We start from the raw sequence: 17,676 nt of genomic DNA, 5'->3' as shown, positions 1-17,676 counted from the left end.
TACAGAAGAGGATGCATACAAGAAACTGTGCATTTATTTGCGTACGTTAAGTTCAATGCATTTAAAGATTCGTTGAGATGTACAACACAACTTTTGCACCAGCTGTACGTACAGATGTGTCCACATATAGCTATCCTCACATCGCACACACAAGCAAAGTCCTGGCAGAATGACGTGCGTTCCCAACATTGGGACACAATTAGACGTGACATTTCCACAGATACACTTCTTAGGAGGCGTATTTCAGGGTGCTGGTTCTATGACACTCAATAATGACAATGACTATCTCACTAATTCTGGTTGGCTTATCGCATACTGGTCCCGATTCAGACCCGCTCGCTAGGAAGCGTTCGCACGCAGACAGATGATTCTTGCAATCTGCGCATCCGTATGCATTGCAGTGCGCGTGCGAAAACCAGTCTGAGCGATCAGGAAGCGTTCGCTCGCTGCGCATAGACAGCCCGGCTGAATGAGTGACAGGAGAAGCCGTTTGTGGGTGATGACAGGGGCTGGCTATTAAATACGGGTAGTGGAAGTGCGAACGCAGGCATGCCTGAGCGTCTCAACGCCGTTTCAGAGGCGTGCATAATTAACAGGCAGCGTCATAGTGCACTTCACCTGGTTGAATATTACACTGAAGTGATCGCAGTGCTTGCGGTAGGGTATGGTCAGCCACAAGTTCAGCGTATGGGTCCGATGGCACCGATGGTTGCATACACTTCCTGGAGATGACGTGCGCAAGTGGGCATCTTAAGACAGGCTGGTGGGCAGGCTGGTGGGCGTCTGCATACACGATCGCATGCCAAGACATACTGGGCGTGCTAATGCCTTGCTATGTGATCGCCTGCCTTGCTGGGAGTGTGCCGGATTTGCATATACGCTGGGTGCGTGCGAACGCATCTAGCGAGCGGGTCTGAATCGAGCACACTGACCCCTCCAGCTAATGATAGTTAAATCAAGTGATGACTGCCTATTCACATTACGTAATTGACATTTCCACTTGGACTACTGCCCATTTTATTAAAGGGAAAACAACAAATGTATTTGCGTCCACATCCAAATGAATAGATGGAGGCTGCTCCGCTACATTTGTGTAATTACAAAAAAGAGCACCAGGAACCACAGCTGAAGCCTTAGGCAGCCACGTTACTGTCATTTGGAGAGAACATATAGAATTACAGTATGAGGGGGGCTGACACTTTCAGAAGAGGCCGATAAAGTGTCAGGACACTGTATATTTTGGTTGACAAAAAACATCTCTGCATCAGCGTGGTCTGAAGTATTACGTAAGTAATGGCAGATTATATATTTACCTTATTGCAGTCATTTCCCTTACAGATTTATTTTCCAGAGGTGCGAGTAACTGGAAACACCTGCGTACATGTTTTGTATTAAGTCTGCTCAATGCTGATAGTTTAATGTATCAACTTAATGACAGAAAATTACACCAATTATTTTTTTTTCGTTTGTACCATTGAATGATGGATTTGTAGTTTTAAATGAAACTATATATACACTGTATACATTTTATATATAATACGGTTATATGCGCAATTCCTACTTTTTGTTATAGTATCCAAAATTAGCAGTCCCTATATTGCAACTCTTCAGTAACTTTGTTGAAAGTGCAGCTCCCCTTCATTAACGGCCAGAGTTTTGTACCTAGCTCCACCAGATTTGGCAAGGTGGTGTAAATTTAGCAGGAATAGGTTTTTGCCCAGGTTTGAACTTCGTCAGGGCCACACACTGTCACACAATCCCATAAAACCGGGAAACTTTAAAATGACACAGGTTCTGGGGCACTCTGGCAGGCTTATTAGCAGCTCAGCACTCGATACATTCAGATCATGGCAGACAGCATAGTCAACCCACAATCTTTGATCCTGGCAAAGCTTAGCATGTGGATATTATAAACAGCAGGGGAGATTGATTGCAGCCACACAGTGCCACTGCAGACGGGCCCCCTTCTGTCCGGGAACGGGACACCAGGTATTACCCCTGATGGCAGCCCTGCTAGACATGGTCTTAAATGTTGGTCTGCAGAGTGATTTGAGGGGGTGAGTCAGCTTCGTACACACAGATTCCAGATTATCAGGGATCTGTGCGTGCACCTGATCCGTATGGCGAACGTGCAGTACGGGTCTGTGATCCCGCAGGCAGTCCGGCAGCAGACTGTCAGTGATTGACAGTCTGCTGCCATTTCTGGTCAGGGGGGAGTGGAGAGGCCAGGATCCGTCATCTGATGGAGATTTCTGGCCTCTTTTACTCATCTGCAGTGGCCGACCTGCATGACCCAATGGTCACTCAGCCGGCCGAAGGGATTGCAGATGATCCAATGCATCCTTGGCCTCCTGCTGCATTACCATATCACACCTATCGCAGCTATTATCTTATTAGCAGCTGCGTTAGCATATCCGTCTGCAGCTGAATCACCCCCGCTGTTCTGCAGTGATTTCTGAAACTCAAGTGATTTTTGCAGCCATATTGATTTCTGTTCTGTAAGTCAGTCTGCTCCTGATATACCCCATTCCAAATGGAATGAGAATACGCCTGCTCGCACTGTCATTTACTCCTAATTTGCATAGTTCTCCAGGTTATAGGCGAGGACAATGTAAAATGAAGGCTGCAGGTGTACTTCAGGGTCCAGTCTTCAAACCGGGCAACACTGGGTATCCCAGCTAGTTATCCTAGCTAGGGTGGAACTGTGCAGAGTGTGGGTGGGAACAGGATGGGACAGAATTGCAAAGAGGGGGGCAGTGCAGTGCATACAGAGGGAATAAGACAGATCTGGGGGTTGGCAGGACAGAGCAGGTAACAGCATTGCCCCATTAATATGGGGGAGGTGGCATAAACGTGGGATGCGTGGCCAATCTCCTTAGAAAAAAACACTATTTGCTATGCCGCTTAAATCCAGGTGGGGGGGGGGGTGCTCGATCAGTGTGATCGCTCTTCCCCACAGGCAGAGGAGCAACAGCTGCAGCAGCAAGCAGTCTACCTGGTCTCCCCCTGCTGCCCAGCACGCAGCAGTGGGTGCTGGGCTGCTGACAGGTCAGAAGGAGGAGGGGCGATGTCGGACCAGTGCCCCAGCGAAACTGACTGTGGGTAACTCTGCATGAGCCCCTTGGTACTTTGAAACAGACACTATGGGGTCTAGTTACTAAGCAGTGTTTAAGAGACAGAGTGAAAAGTGATAAGGTGCCAGCCAATCAGCTCCTATCTGTCATTTTTAAAACAGCCTGTGAGATGACAGTTAGGAGCTGATTGGCTGGTACCTTATCACTTTTCACTCTGTCTCCTAACACTGCTTAGTAAATAGACCCCTTAATACTTTATGTCAAGCACTTGATTGTTACATTGAAACACATTGAAACACCCTGCATTAATCACATACACACCTAACCATGTATGGCTGGTCTTACGTAATAGAACATACAAATGGGAAATGAAAGCCCATTCTATTCTGTGTCCCTGTTCCTTCGCATGGGTATAGTAGGTATTACCACCGGCCGCATGTCTCAAATCCCGACAGCGGCAGCTTGTCAAGGGTGAAAATCCCGATTGTCAAAAGGTAAGTATCGCTAAAAAGAATTCTACACCCTAACCCTCCCTTAGGGGTGCCTAACCCTAACCTCCCCCCAAGTGCCTACCCCCCCCCAGGGCCAGATTAACAATGGGGCGGATGGAGCTACAGCTCCAGGCCTCCACATAAAAATAGGCCCATTGTCATGACAACATGATGTTGACTGGCCATCTGCTCTCCACATTTTTTTCTTTTACATATTTAGAGAGACATTGGGACTGAGAGTATAGGGGGTACACGCCCACATGGCACTGGCCACACCCACACAGCACTGGTCACATCTCCTCTGCGTCTCATAATAGGCCCTTGGTCATTTTCAGCTCCAGGCCCATGTGGCCCTAAATCCGGCTCTGCCCCCCCCCCTAAGTGCGTAAACCAAACCCCCCTTTCCCGCAGTCTAAATCTAAGTCTCCCCAGGGGGGGTGCCTAGCCCTAACCCACCCTTCCCCTAGCCTAAACCTAACACACCTGGGGGTGCCTGACCCCAAGTCCCCCCGGGAGCCCTGCAATCTAACCCGACCCCCCACCCATCGCGGCTGTCCGCGCCCGGCTTACCTCCATTCAGTATGCCGGGCATCGGTCTTCCGGCGTATGGATAATGACAGGCGTCGAGTTTTCAATGCCTGTCATTAGTACCATGCCGGGATTAGAGAGTCGGGAAGCCGGTGGTCGGACTACATCCCCTTTGCATTTATATTACGTCTGTATGGCTTTGCATTGCAGCATGCTTTTCTGGAGGTCGCTTGTTCTGTTTCGAGCTTGCACTTAATAAGATCTTTGATCTCAGTGGACCTGATGCAGAATGAATTTGTAGCAACATGGGCATAAATCATTGTAAAATAAAGCACACCCATAAATAGTGTATTTTCCCTATATGCAGAGCCATACACACCTTGAGATATTTCGCCAATGGCAGCATATGGTACCGCCTGCTTTATACGAGATTTAATTCTGCCTAACACGTGCGAAAACAGCTATTTCCAAATGTTTTAAGGTCAGAATTAATTTGATAAAAAGGGAAGGCAAGTATGTGTCTGCGGCGCAATGATATCTGCTGCATCAATGGAGAAGCAAGTATTGTGCACGGGTGCAGGGTGTGGGCCCTCTGGACCCTGGGGACTGTGTGCACCATACACCCTTCACCCATTATAGATACACTCATGATACTCATATAGTTTTTTTTAGGAAGCTATCCCAATTCTGTTCAGTTGGATGCTTCAGACGTCTGACTACTGGGAAAAAACATTAAAATATTGAGTAAAAGATTTTACTAAAAAAAATGGGAGGTGAATTTTTTTATTAAAATTCATTCATAGATTATACTTTAGTGCAGAGTATCCCAAACTTCGTCATTTCAGTCCAGGTTTTAAGGATATCCATGTCAATTTGATTTAACCATCTGGACTCAAGCATGCAGATCCTTAAACCCTGGACTGTAATAGCAGAGTTTGGAAAACTCTGCTTTAGTGTATAGTGCTGCCACCTTCAGCCTGGGATGTGTAGTGCGCTGCCGTGTTGCAAAGCAAAAACCTGGAATTTTGTCGTTGTTTTTAATGTGTTAAAAATAAATAAATAAATAAATAAATAAATAAAAAGATAAGCATAGACAATCAGTTGACAAAGAATGATCTAATCTACAGTATGTGATACAACAGAGTAATTCTCTTGGAATTATAGCTTCTTATTTATTGTACTTCCCATAACATTACAGCGGGTTACTGTAGCCTGCATGTATGTGATGAAAACTAAAACGATGATGATAAAATTTTACCTTAATCTGATCACATTGTCGGCCAATGACAGATGCCCGCTCAGAGCAAGAATCAACTTTAAATAAAACTATTTCTGTGCACTTCATTCACCCTACTCACCAAGTCTCTGTGCCTGAAGAGCCCAAAAGTGTCTAGAAGGGTAATGGTTATCATATGCCCTCATACAAGTATTTCTACAGGGTCCCAACACATCATCTCCGTCCTGGCTGAGCCATAGCCTTCGTCCTAACGGCATACCTGCCAACTTTAATATTTTCCCAGTAGAGTTCCCGGAGGGAAGATGTCGCTGAGCTGATCAATGTGGGGAATCCCCACCCCGACCGTTTCACTAGGAAGTGGGCAAGAAGTGCGAGGATGACCTTCTCATCTGGGAGTCCCCAAAAATTTGGGTTGCCCCTGGACGTTCTAGTGAGAGTAGGCAAATATGCCTAGTTTATGCTAGAGAGGTGCGCGGACCCCCATGTTTTGGTTTTGGTTGGTTTTGGCAAGACCACCCTCAACTGTTTTGTTTCGGATTCAGTTTTAGGGCCTGATTCAGAGCCGCTCGTAAGCGACCGCTCGTTCGTTCCGAGCGATGTTTGCCCAACTGAGCATGCATACGGATCGTAATACGCATGCGCGAACCAGTCAGTGTGGCCGAAAATCGTTTGTTCGCTAAATAGCGAATGCCTGCTATTTTGAGTGACAGGAGGAGGCGTATGTGGGTGGTAACGGGGGAAGGTGCTTGAATACGGGGAGTGGAGATCAGAACGCAGGCATGCTTAAAGGTCAAAACGGGCGTTTTATGGGTGTGCATAATTAATACAGCAGCGTCATTGACCACGTCACTGGGTTATTTTATAGTCAGAACTGCTCACAAGATTGCGGTAGGAAAAACCAACCACAAGAATAGCGAGCAGTTCATACGCTGGTCGATGTTCTCAATTAATCTAATAAATAGCGGACATGACGTAGGATGTGAGCGGCCAGGGGGCGTAGTTTTCCAAAAAACGACTGCATGTTTTGTTCGCTCGTTCAGACCTAGAGGCGTGAACAGACCGCAAAGAGCGAACGGTTCATTTGAATAGCCACCCCTTTTTACTGATCGAGCTAGCGCAAATAGCGTCCGGCTCTGAATGAGGTCCTTAGTTCGGTTTTGGGTTCCTTAAAAATTTATGAAAATCGATAAAAATAGTTAAAAAAAAAAATTCGATAAAACAGCTATTTTGGACCTGTTTATATGCAATCCAAAACCAGAGTTTGGTTTTTAAATTCGAGTTCTGAACTGACTGCAGAACCGAACCGGGGCTTGGTTCGACTCAGAACCCCAAAAGTAATTCCGGACTGGGACTCGATTTGACTGGGAACCCCTAAGTTTGGGTGTGTTCGTATTTCAGGAACCGCACGTCTCTAGTTTATACTTTATGATTCTGCATTCAGGGTCATATCTATGAGTGTTTCCCAAATCACGGTCATACGTATTATTATGTATCACTGCAGCGAAGGACCTGGCTGTATTACCCACGGTGTTAATAGTAACTTATTGCTGAGACATTACAGTCTCTATCATTCTGCACATACATTACACCTTTTAATGTACAGGATGATGTAATAATGAGCGCTATTGCTGACAAAAACACTCAACAGAACTTTTAGCCTGCAGATAAATAAACTCCTAAATTACTTCTGCCTACGACCCCATTTTTAAGTCGCACATGGAAAAAAAACAATAACGAACTGAGGGCCTGATTCAGAGCCGCTCGTAAGTGGCCGCTCGTTCGCTCCGAGTGATGTTCGCACATCTGCGCATGCGTATGGGTCGTAATGCGCATGCGCCAACCAGTCATTGCGGTCGGAAATCGAGCGCTCGCAAAATAGCGAGTGCCTGCTATTTTGAGTGACAGGATGAGGCGTTTGTGGGTGGTAACAGGAGAAGGTGCTTGAAAACGGGGAGTGGAGATCCGAACGCAGGCGCGCCAAACGGTCAAAACGGGCGTTTTAAGGGTGTGCATAATTAACAAAGCAGCGTCATCGACCACGTCACTTGGTTGTTTCTTAGCCTGAACTGTTCGCATGATTGCGGTCGGAAAATCCTACCACAAGCACTGCGAGCAGTTCAGACGCCTTTCGATGTACTCGATTAATCAAATAAATAGCGGAGATGACGTAGGATGCGAGCGGCCAGGGGGCGTCTTTGCAAAATAGCGAGCGCATGTTTCGTTCGCTCGCTCAGACATAGAGGCGTCAACAGACCGCAAAGAGCGAGCGCTCAATTTAAATAGCCGGCCCCTTTTTCTGAACGAGCGAGTGCAAATAGCGTCCGGCTCTGAATCAGGCCCTGAGTGTTGATGTGTTGCCTTTTAATGTAGCTGAAATGCAATGAGTAAATACAAATGTAATTATAATCCTCCCAGGAAATCTCTCCCCAGGTGACAACAGCTAAAAGCAGACCAGAAGTCGGGTTTAGCTATAAATGTGAGTATATAATTATTGTTTACATCTTTATCACATTAAATGTTGCCACAGAAAACAAGCTTTTAACTTTGAATTGCCCTTACAGAGGCACTGGGATGTGATCAGCATGCTGCAGTAGTTCCGTGTAGTACGATAAATGGCCGCCATGAAGCAGTGCTGCACATTATCCAACAATATAATATTGATCTTTCCAAAAACCCTGTTTTGATTTTTCTAAATATGCATGAAAACATATGGGTATATAGGTTATTATTCGCATACAATACATGTCTGTATACTTTATTTAATTTGATTAGGAATGGCCACATTGCTTATTCCAACAACTTAAAATCAAATATAATTTATAGATTCCATTGAAACAGTCTCCGTAGAGGTCACATTCTGGTAGCGCCTTTTTCTCAATGCCAATGACCTACAGCAGAAGTTCCCAAACTCCGCCATTACATTACAGTACAGGTTTTAAGGATATCCATTCTTGAGCACAGGTGACTCAATTAGTATCTCAGTCAATTTGATTTAATCATCTGGGCTCAAGCATGGAAATCCTTAAAATCTGGACTGTAATGACAGAATATGGGACCCCTGACCTACAGAACCAATATTGGTCTTTCAAAAGAAGAATGCTGCAAACCATCTCCCAGTAGCACAACAAATGACTATCAGTCCCTCAAATCTTCAAAGTTACTCTACTACCATTGTTTTAAACATCTCAGGATTGAAAAAGTGCTCCTGGGAGTTAGGGGCCTATTTATCAATTAATATTTGTGGGATGTCCCCCGAAAGCACCCATATTTCAGGGGTACCTGCAAATATTACATACCCCCCGAATGTATGTACAGGGTCCCGCAGCAGATATCAGCAGTATTTGCTGCAGTCCCCCTTTTTCATTCACAACAGTAACCTCCATAGATTTCTACGGGGGCTACTTTTTTGCCAAATTTACCAACCTCTGGACTGATTTCCATTCTGAAGCTTGGCCCCAGAACATAACACTATCTCCATTAACGATCCCTTCACTATTAAAATACCGCAAGGGCGGCTGGTGTATCTTAATACGTCCTGGGAATTCTTAATGCCGCAAATAGCAGAGATAAAAAATATATGTATTTGTAAGAAAGCTAATTGCAATATACAAACAATTGAGGGATGGGTTTCAGTGCAGATTACAGATGATTGGACGTCCATAACACCTATCCAATCCAGTGTCTCCCTTTCAGAAATGCCTTCTTTAGCAGCCATCTAAATATACAGTAGTGTTGTTCGATATCATGGGAATATTCTACCCCTTACTGAAAATTACAGTATAAGATTGTTAGAAATCAATAAGGAGTTATGTGGCCATATTCTGCTTCAAGCTTTTATACAGGTCAAGGAACTCAACACCTAATTTGTAATATATTTCATCATTGAACAATTTCACGATGTGACCTCTCCGAACACATGATATAGTTTACTAAAGTGACATCACTGCTCTCCAAACACAAGATACATTTTAGTGGTGACATCACTACTTTCAGTCCAAACACAAGATATATTTTGCTAGACCTCCAAACACAAGATATATTTTACTAGAGTGACATCGCTACACTCCAAACACGAGATTCATTTTAGTGGTGACATCACTAATCTCCAAACACAAGATATAACTTTCTAGACCTCCAAACACAAGATATAATTTACTAGACCTCCAAACACAAGATATAATTTACTAGAGTGACATTACTACACTCCAAACATGAAATACATTTTAGTGGTGACATCACTACTCTCCAAACACGAGATACATTTTAGTGGTGACATCACTACTCTCCAAACACAAGATATATTTTAGTGGTGACATCACTATTCTACTGAATAAACACAAATATCACTGTTTTTCTCGATATAGGTTTCATTTTCTGGAGGTAACATCACTACAATTCTCCCAAAAAAGTGATGACATCACTGCTTAAGCAAAGTATAAGGATATATTTCAGAGGACATTTTACATAAAGTATATTCATGTTACTTGTACTGGAGACATAGGGCCTGATTCAGAGCTACCACCCACAGCTATAGCGAGCGTCCATGATGATGGTCGCGATGGTCTTGACCATTGCGACCATTGGGCTTGCGACGGAGACCCTGCGGTAGGGTCTCGCTGCCGCAAGCCCTGGTGTGATTTTGGCTCTATCAGAGCCAAAATCACTCCCACTGACATCACTAGTGATGTCAGTGGGGCCGGCTTGAGACGTTAGGCGTTCCCATGGGAACGCCTCCGTCTGGCAGGCATGCCCCCGGCACGCCCACCAAAGGGGGCGTGCTGTCAATCAACATTGACAGCACGCCCCCTTTGGTGCGAGATCCGGAGCGATGGAGAGCCCGTCGCTTGCCGGGTGTCGCGCATGCGCAGTGGGGGAACATCGACCCGCTTGCGAGCGTACTGCCGCTCACGAGCGGGTCTGAATGACCCCCATAATTACATACTCTCCTGGAGTGTTCTAGATGCTTCTGAATTTCGAGGGGATCCTCGTCGACTTCTGGGAGAGTATGTCAATCTTGCAGAATCTCGATTCTCTATCTCATAGAGTGAGGGGGGGTGGGCTTTTCATTATGCATATGACATTATAAGCCCCACCTCCATGTCACTGTGACACCATTTGTGTCATCATGCATGCTGTGCGATTATGCAAATGGTCACACACACACATACAGTATACATACACACATAGTTGGGATATAGACGTTTGCATTATAGCAGATTACTGAACTCCATCCAAAACAAAATTGCCAGTGTTGGGTGTAGTCAAGCTGGGTACACAGTACACACTATGCGATCCATCTTATGATATATCATTCAGACGCGGATCGCAACGATATATCGTGTGGATCGCATAGTATGTACCCCTGATCGCTCGTGCCCACGGGTTGTTCATCGCATCGTCACATCTGCTGTGCTGCACAGCAGATGTGACGAACGACGCCATGCTGCTAAATGTATCACGGAACGTCACAATGCGCCATCATCCACTGCATCATGCAGGGAGCACGGCGTGTGCGATGTATCATTCCATGGCATTGTCTCGTCGGCTGGATAACAATCGCATAGCGTGTAACCAGCTTTTACTGTTTATACAATCTAAATGATACATTCTTTTCTGATTCAGTAAATTGCAAAGTTTACTATACAGTATGTTGATGATATATTAAAATCATAATAACCGCCCCTAATTCCTAAAGGTACTGTAGATTAGGGACTGAGGACCTCATTCAGAGCCGGACGCTATTTGCGCTCGCTCGTTCAGAAAAAAGGGGTGGCTATTCAAATGAACCGTTCGCTCTTTGCGGTCTGTTCACGCCTCTAGGTCTGAACGAGCGAACAAAACATGCGGTTGTTTTTTGGAAAAATACGCCCCCTGGCCGCTCGCATCCTACGTCATGTCCGCTATTTATTAGATTAATCGAGTACATCGACCAGCGTATGAACTGCTCGCTATTCCTGTGGTTGGTTTTTCCTACCGCAATCTTGCGAGCAGTTCTGACTATAAAATAACCCAGTGACGTGGTCAATGACGCTGCTGTATTAATTATGCACACCCATAAAACGCCCGTTTTGACCTTTAAGCACGCCTACGTTCGGATCTCCACTCCCCGTTTTCAAGCACCTTCCCCTGTTACCACCCACATACGCCTCCTCCTGTCACTCAAAATAGCAGGTATTCGCTATTTAGCGAACAAACAATTTTCGGCCGCACTGACTGGTTCGCGCATGCGTATTACGATCCGTACGCATGCGCAGTTGGGCAAACATCGCTCGGAACGAACGAGCGGCCGCTTACGAGCGGCTCGCAATCAGGCACTGAGCTTTAATACTACTAATATGCAAAACTGATTCCTCTGTGTATTCACTTACCATGTGGTACCGTGCCTGGTGCTATATGTATGTTTGCTCAGAGGAGAAGTGCCACCAACTCATTACTGAGCCCTTAAACGTGGTATGGGTCAGGCAATACTGGAATGTGTCTCACAACCTAATCACACCTATATTTCTTCAGCATAAATAAATGCACACACAGTGCTTGGAAGCAAATATCTAAATAGGGTGGGTATAACATCATATTAAATAAGATCTCCTTATGTGGATTGTATATTGTAGCCGTGAGGTCTGTTTATAGAAATCCGATGTCAGTAGACGTTTTGCATCTTATCGCAGCGTTGGACACAATTTATTTTAAACTAATCTCAGACATCAAAATAATGTTGAGTATCAGCTACAGTATTTCGTGTCTAGGGGTACTTGGAGCCTTGGAGAGAGATAAAGTACAAACCAATCAGCTCCTAACTGTCACTTTACAGGCTGTGTTTGTTAAATGACAGTTAAACTTTCTATCGTCAGATGATAGATGTGACCCATAAACTTAAACTAAACTTAACTAAAATAAACACAGGAGACCAAGTTATGCCGTTTAAATTAATTGGTCAGCTTTATTTGGTTACAAGGTAGACATGGTGGCAGGAGAAAGAACGGCAACTAACCTGCGTCCACTTGTCTTAGGCCGGAAGTAGATCACAACTTGTGAGGGCCAACTATCCCAGACAAGGGTAGGGTGATCTTAAAACTTGCAAGGGCCAACTATCCCTTTCAGAGCAAGTGATGCGGCCCCAACACCCATGCCAATGCACCATTCATCCTGCTCGGTCGAGAGGTGCCGCTGACCCCAATAGGGTGAAATCAGCCTATCAGTGCATTGAAGGGGTGCGCACCGCTATTACTGCTGCAAGATGGACACTTCAATATTGCCGGTCTTTCCCTGCTAATGAAATAAAGCCGACACAAGACACAAGAGGGTAGGGAGGGTGGGGGATCAATTCAAAAGAGGCAGATTTTACCACAGTAGATTCACTACACCCTCTCACTCACCCCGCCCTTAACCTAACGTCCTATCACATCTGCCTACTACTGTCAACAAACATTTTTAACTTTATTAACCCCTCTATCCCTGACTAGAAGTTTATGTGCCGTCGGCTCTATTCCTAACCTCCGTTATATTAGGTGCTGATTGTTGGTACATTATCTCCACTTACTTTATCTCTCTCAATAGCTTAGTACATCTACCCGTAAGTGTTTCTCATTAGCACACAATTATTTTCCAGTAGCCAGGAGATTGCAGCGGCTGGAATTAGGGGCTGTACTGTATGTTCCGCTCCGCAGTGATTTCCAGTATGAGGTAATCAGCACTTCTGTCATGTTTCTGAGCTAACCCCAGCAAATGCATCTATCTCCAGCATTTCACCCCAGAGACCCAAAGAGATTAACAAGGAGACATTTCATCCCTAGGTGAGCAGCGCGTACCTGTGATATTATAGACTGCAGACAAGGCGTCACAATACCTCTGCAGCAGCACCGTCAGGGTCAGGTTCTCTGAGCTCGTGTGATGGAAAATCGTCTGCAGGAAAAGAAAATGTATCACTATGTAGCGTTGTGTGTAAAATACAGATTCTGATGACATTTTCAGTGTACAGCGCAATTGCGGGTTTAATTACAGATGTCACTTTTCTTACTGTTGCTTCAGTCGCACCAAGTACAGTAGCCCCTCTTGGCGTGCCAGCTCCCATGCGACTCAGCCGCGCCCATCGTCGAGGACGCTGAAATTTTGCATTTTGTTTGCATAATTAAAAATAAAAACACATAGAAGCGATAAAATGACATTGCACTGATCAATAGGGTGTGCGACATTGGTACATCTGTGTGCGATTGAGTCTAATCTGTGTAAAAAGGGCTCCGATGCCAGCGGCTGCGGCATTTGCTCACGCCAAGTTTCGTTGCGCTTCCTTTGCAACTTTGCACATGTGTAAAAAAAAAATCCTGGGCGGTTAATGGCATAGCCTAGCGTCACGGGTACACTGTGAGACGCGGATAAGATGCAAAACTGAATAATGCGCCAAACAAAATAAACCTTCAGGGATCATTCCTGTGGGTGACAATGATTTTTTTAATGAGAGAGAGGTCAGAGGAAAATAGCTGTCAGGATGGTGACAGTAACTCATATAACCATGTTAATGCATCTCTGAACGAACAACATGTTGAGCCTTGGGTGTATATTTATTAAAGTTTGGGTTTGCAGAAGTGGAGATATTGCCCATAGCAGCCAATCAGGTACTAGCTATTATCCTCTGGAAGGTGCTAGATAAATGATAAGTAGAATCTGATTGGTTGCTATGGGCAACATCTACACTTCTATAAACCCACATTTTGGTACTATACTCCTTGGTGTGGATGGGCTGCAGCAGCAGAAGACCACAACACGGGTGCCACTCCTGCCCAGTAGGAACAGGAAACTGAGGCTACAGTGGGCTACAGCCTCATAAACATTGGACAGTTGAATCATGGAAAATCTTTGATTTCTGCTGCAATATACAGATGGTACTGTAGGGTGGACACACACACACTGCCTTGTGTCCAAGGATCAGACTGGTGGCAGTGGTGCAATGGTGTGGGGTATGTTTTCTTGGCACACATTAATACCAAATGAGCCACGGCCTTTAGGGCCACAGCCTCCCCATCTTGTATGGGCTACTTCCAACAAGATATTTCATCATGTCACACTGCACACTTCATCTCCATCTGGTTCCACTAAGATGACAATGAGTTCAGTGTATCCCAATGGCCTCCACAGTGACCAGATCTCAGTACCATAGAGCACCTTTTCGGCTGTGTTGGAAAGGGAGGTTGGTGGCGTGAATGTGCAGCCGGAAATCTGCAGCAAACGCACGATACCGTCATGTCACAAGGACCAGATTGTCTAAGGAATGTTTCCAGCACTGTGAATCTAGGCTGTTCTGGGGGCATAGTAGTTCTTACCCAGTACTAGAAAGGTGTACCTAATAAAGTGACCACTGAGTGTATTCATTCATAACTGGCAGCAGGTTACAGCATACTTGCCTACATTCTGGCTGCTTCCTCCGGGAGGAAGCAGCGAGGTCGGTTTAGCAGGGGGCGGGGCCTGTATAGAGGGGCGTGCCCAGACGCATTACCAGTGTTTAGGGGCGGAGTTTGGGGGCGGAGCCATGCGATCTCGTCATCTAGGCTCCGCCCCCGCTACACAATGCCGATATTTCCGGCATTGCGAGGTAGGGGGCGGGGTTATGATGACGCGAATCACGTCATCAGCCCCTCCACAGCGGGAGTTTAGCGCTATATTGCGGGGAGGGACTGGAGAAGTCGGGAGACCTGCCTACTTTTCCGGGGGGCCGGGAGCAGCACTCGATTTTCGGGAGGCTCCCGGCCAAATCGGGAGAGTAGGCATGTATGTGGCAGGTGGTGCAGCGTATAACTCAAGTCGGCCGTAAATGCTAATGACTGTGCGCTTGTGGAGAAAAATGTGACTATTGCGTATCTTTGTACATGTCTATGTGACCGCACCACCCCTATCCGTATTCTTGGTTTTATAGACATCATCATTATCGGTACGCACTTCCCCAGCCCTATCCCTGATGCAATAGATCCATCTGTAAACAGGTATAGCTTCCCGTGCGCACAACACTGCATAGCCTGTATTTCTTTCCTCTTTCGATACGCCCTTGTTAAATTTATCCTGTGTGAAAACTTGCTGGTACCACGCAGTCACGTCCCTTCAGCTGCAAATAATGAGAACAGACAACAACCGAATTCAGGGGTTCCGAGTTGAATTGGGGGCCTGATTCAGACCCGCTCCAAGGCTGCGTTCGCACGCAGCTGACCGCATCCACAGTATGCAAATCCCGTGATCGCTAGCAAGACATTAGCACTCTCACTTTGTTATGCCGTGCAATCGCGGTATGTATTTAGAGACGCCCATCAGCCTGACACAAGACGCCCACTTTCCCTTAGTAACATACGTCATCTCCAGGAAGTGTATTAAACAATCGGTAACATCGGCTGACATCGGACCCATACGCGGCACTTGTGGCTGACCATACCCTACCGCAAGCACTGCGACTGCAGCTGTGTTTAATTCAACCATGTGACGTGTATGCTGCTGGCGATGCATCTTCATTATGTATTCCCCTGAAATGGCGCTCAGACGCACAGACACGACTGCGTTCGGACTACCACACCCCCGTTACCATCGACCATCCCCTGCCACCACCCACAAACGTCTCGTCCTGTCACTCATGCTTGCGGAGCGTCTGTGTACAGGGTGCAATCGCTTCCCGATCGCATTGACTGGTTCGCACACTGCGTCTTGTACACATATGCAGATTGCAAACATCGGCAGGCCAAAGCACTTGAAGGTGGTTTTGCAAAACCAAAACACAAAGATAAATCCAGATCCAAAACCATAATCAAAACACGGAGGTCAGCGCAAATCTCTAATTTAGACTTGCACAAAACTTAAGATACATGCAACTGCTTCAAAAACATAAGTGTGCAATTGTGAAAAAGTCACGTTTCCATTGAAGCGGCCTATTATCAAATTAATTCTGTCCTTTAAACATGCGTAAACACCCCATTTAAGTTATTTTCTATGTACATAACAACAACGCCAATAGTTTTCTATGGGGATGGCAATTTGGGGCTATTTAGTAACCTCCAGAAGCTTCCTTTTTGCTTGCCTTGGTAGATGGCATTAGCCCATTTTTACCTAGTGAAAGCCCCAAGGGTACCAGGATGGGGGTGCTGGGACCCAATGAATGTTTGCCCTCCTACCCTTAGAATGGAGGCATGACACTAAGGGTCTCATTCAGACCCGCTTGCGAGTGCAGGACGCTCGCAAGCGGGTCGATGGTACCCAAATGCGCATGCGCACGACGGAGGCTGCTCCGTTGTGTGCATGCGCGAGCCCGGCGAGCGACGGGGAAGCCGTCGCTCGGGGCCTTGCATCAAAGGGGGCGTGCTGTCGATGGTGAGTGACAGCACGCCCCCTTTGGTGCACGTCCCGGGGGCGTGGCTGCCAGACGGAGGCGTTCCCATGGGAACGCCTACCGTCTGGGTCCGGCCCCACTGACATCACTAGTGATGTCAGTGGGAGTGATTTTGGCTCTGATAGAGCCAAAATCACTCCAGGGCTTGCGGCAGCGAGAGCCTACCGCAGGGTTTCGTCGCAAGCCCGATGGTGGTAACCCACAGCTATGTGAGCGTCCAGGAGGACGCACCAAATAAAAAACAAAACGCCCTGATTCAGAGCGGGTGCTCGTTCAGACCGTCCGGCTCTGAATCAGGCCCTAATTGCATTGTGGTAACAATCGAAAACCATTGTCTCTACTGAAGCTAGTGAGTTTTATCGGTCACAACAATCTAGCAGCCTACAGATGATATAACGGAGGTAACAGGAGCAGTCACCATGCACATACATTGTGATAATCATCGGCCTCACATTTCACAGAGACACGAGCAGTGAGCTGAGTATTATTCTGACATATAAATAGCTTCATAAATAAATGCTTTCTTCAGACACATCATCACTAGACTGTCTTATGTGTAGCACTAGCATGGCTCCTTCCTGGGCTCAGTTTCACTATCATCCCTCTGATCCTGCGATAGAGTTCCAGACAGAACTTATAAATGGACTGGCACAGTCCCAGATGACCCTGCTGACAAGTGCGATTAAATCTCCCCAGCACCGCACGGCATCCAGGGCTGCCACCGAAAGCACATGCCACAGTCATGTACAGTAATGCCTGACGTGCTGGAGCCGTGACTGGCATGAGAATAGAATGGGACTATTATATATACCAGTGTCTGCTCTATTTGACAAAAATAACTCCAGGGTGCGGGTACTGTATGCTGTTCACAGGTCTTTGTTTATATTTGCAGCTTTTATTCTTATTGCTTGTTGTATCAACTTAGGTCCTGACCAAGGGCCCTATCTACCAATATTCTCCCATTTGCTCCGATACATAACAGTTCAT

At 46.1% G+C, this 17,676-nt stretch overlaps 1 protein-coding gene across 1 annotated transcript in view; it reads right to left on the bottom strand.

Moving 5' to 3' along the window:
• Positions 1 to 17,676, bottom strand: part of CRHR2 (corticotropin releasing hormone receptor 2) — a 435,919-nt gene that overhangs the window by 308,132 nt on the left and 110,111 nt on the right. The window contains exon 2 of the mRNA XM_088442584.1: positions 13,139 to 13,232. Within this exon, the coding sequence (XP_088298710.1) occupies positions 13,139 to 13,232 (94 nt within the window). The remainder of the gene's footprint in view (positions 1 to 13,138; positions 13,233 to 17,676) is intronic.

The sequence above is a fragment of the Taudactylus pleione genome, unplaced genomic scaffold (genome assembly GCF_031769625.1).
Source record: "Taudactylus pleione unplaced genomic scaffold, aTauple2 ptg000314l, whole genome shotgun sequence".
Taxonomy (NCBI): domain Eukaryota; kingdom Metazoa; phylum Chordata; class Amphibia; order Anura; family Myobatrachidae; genus Taudactylus; species Taudactylus pleione.
This window is presented reverse-complemented; position numbering and strand designations above follow the sequence as displayed.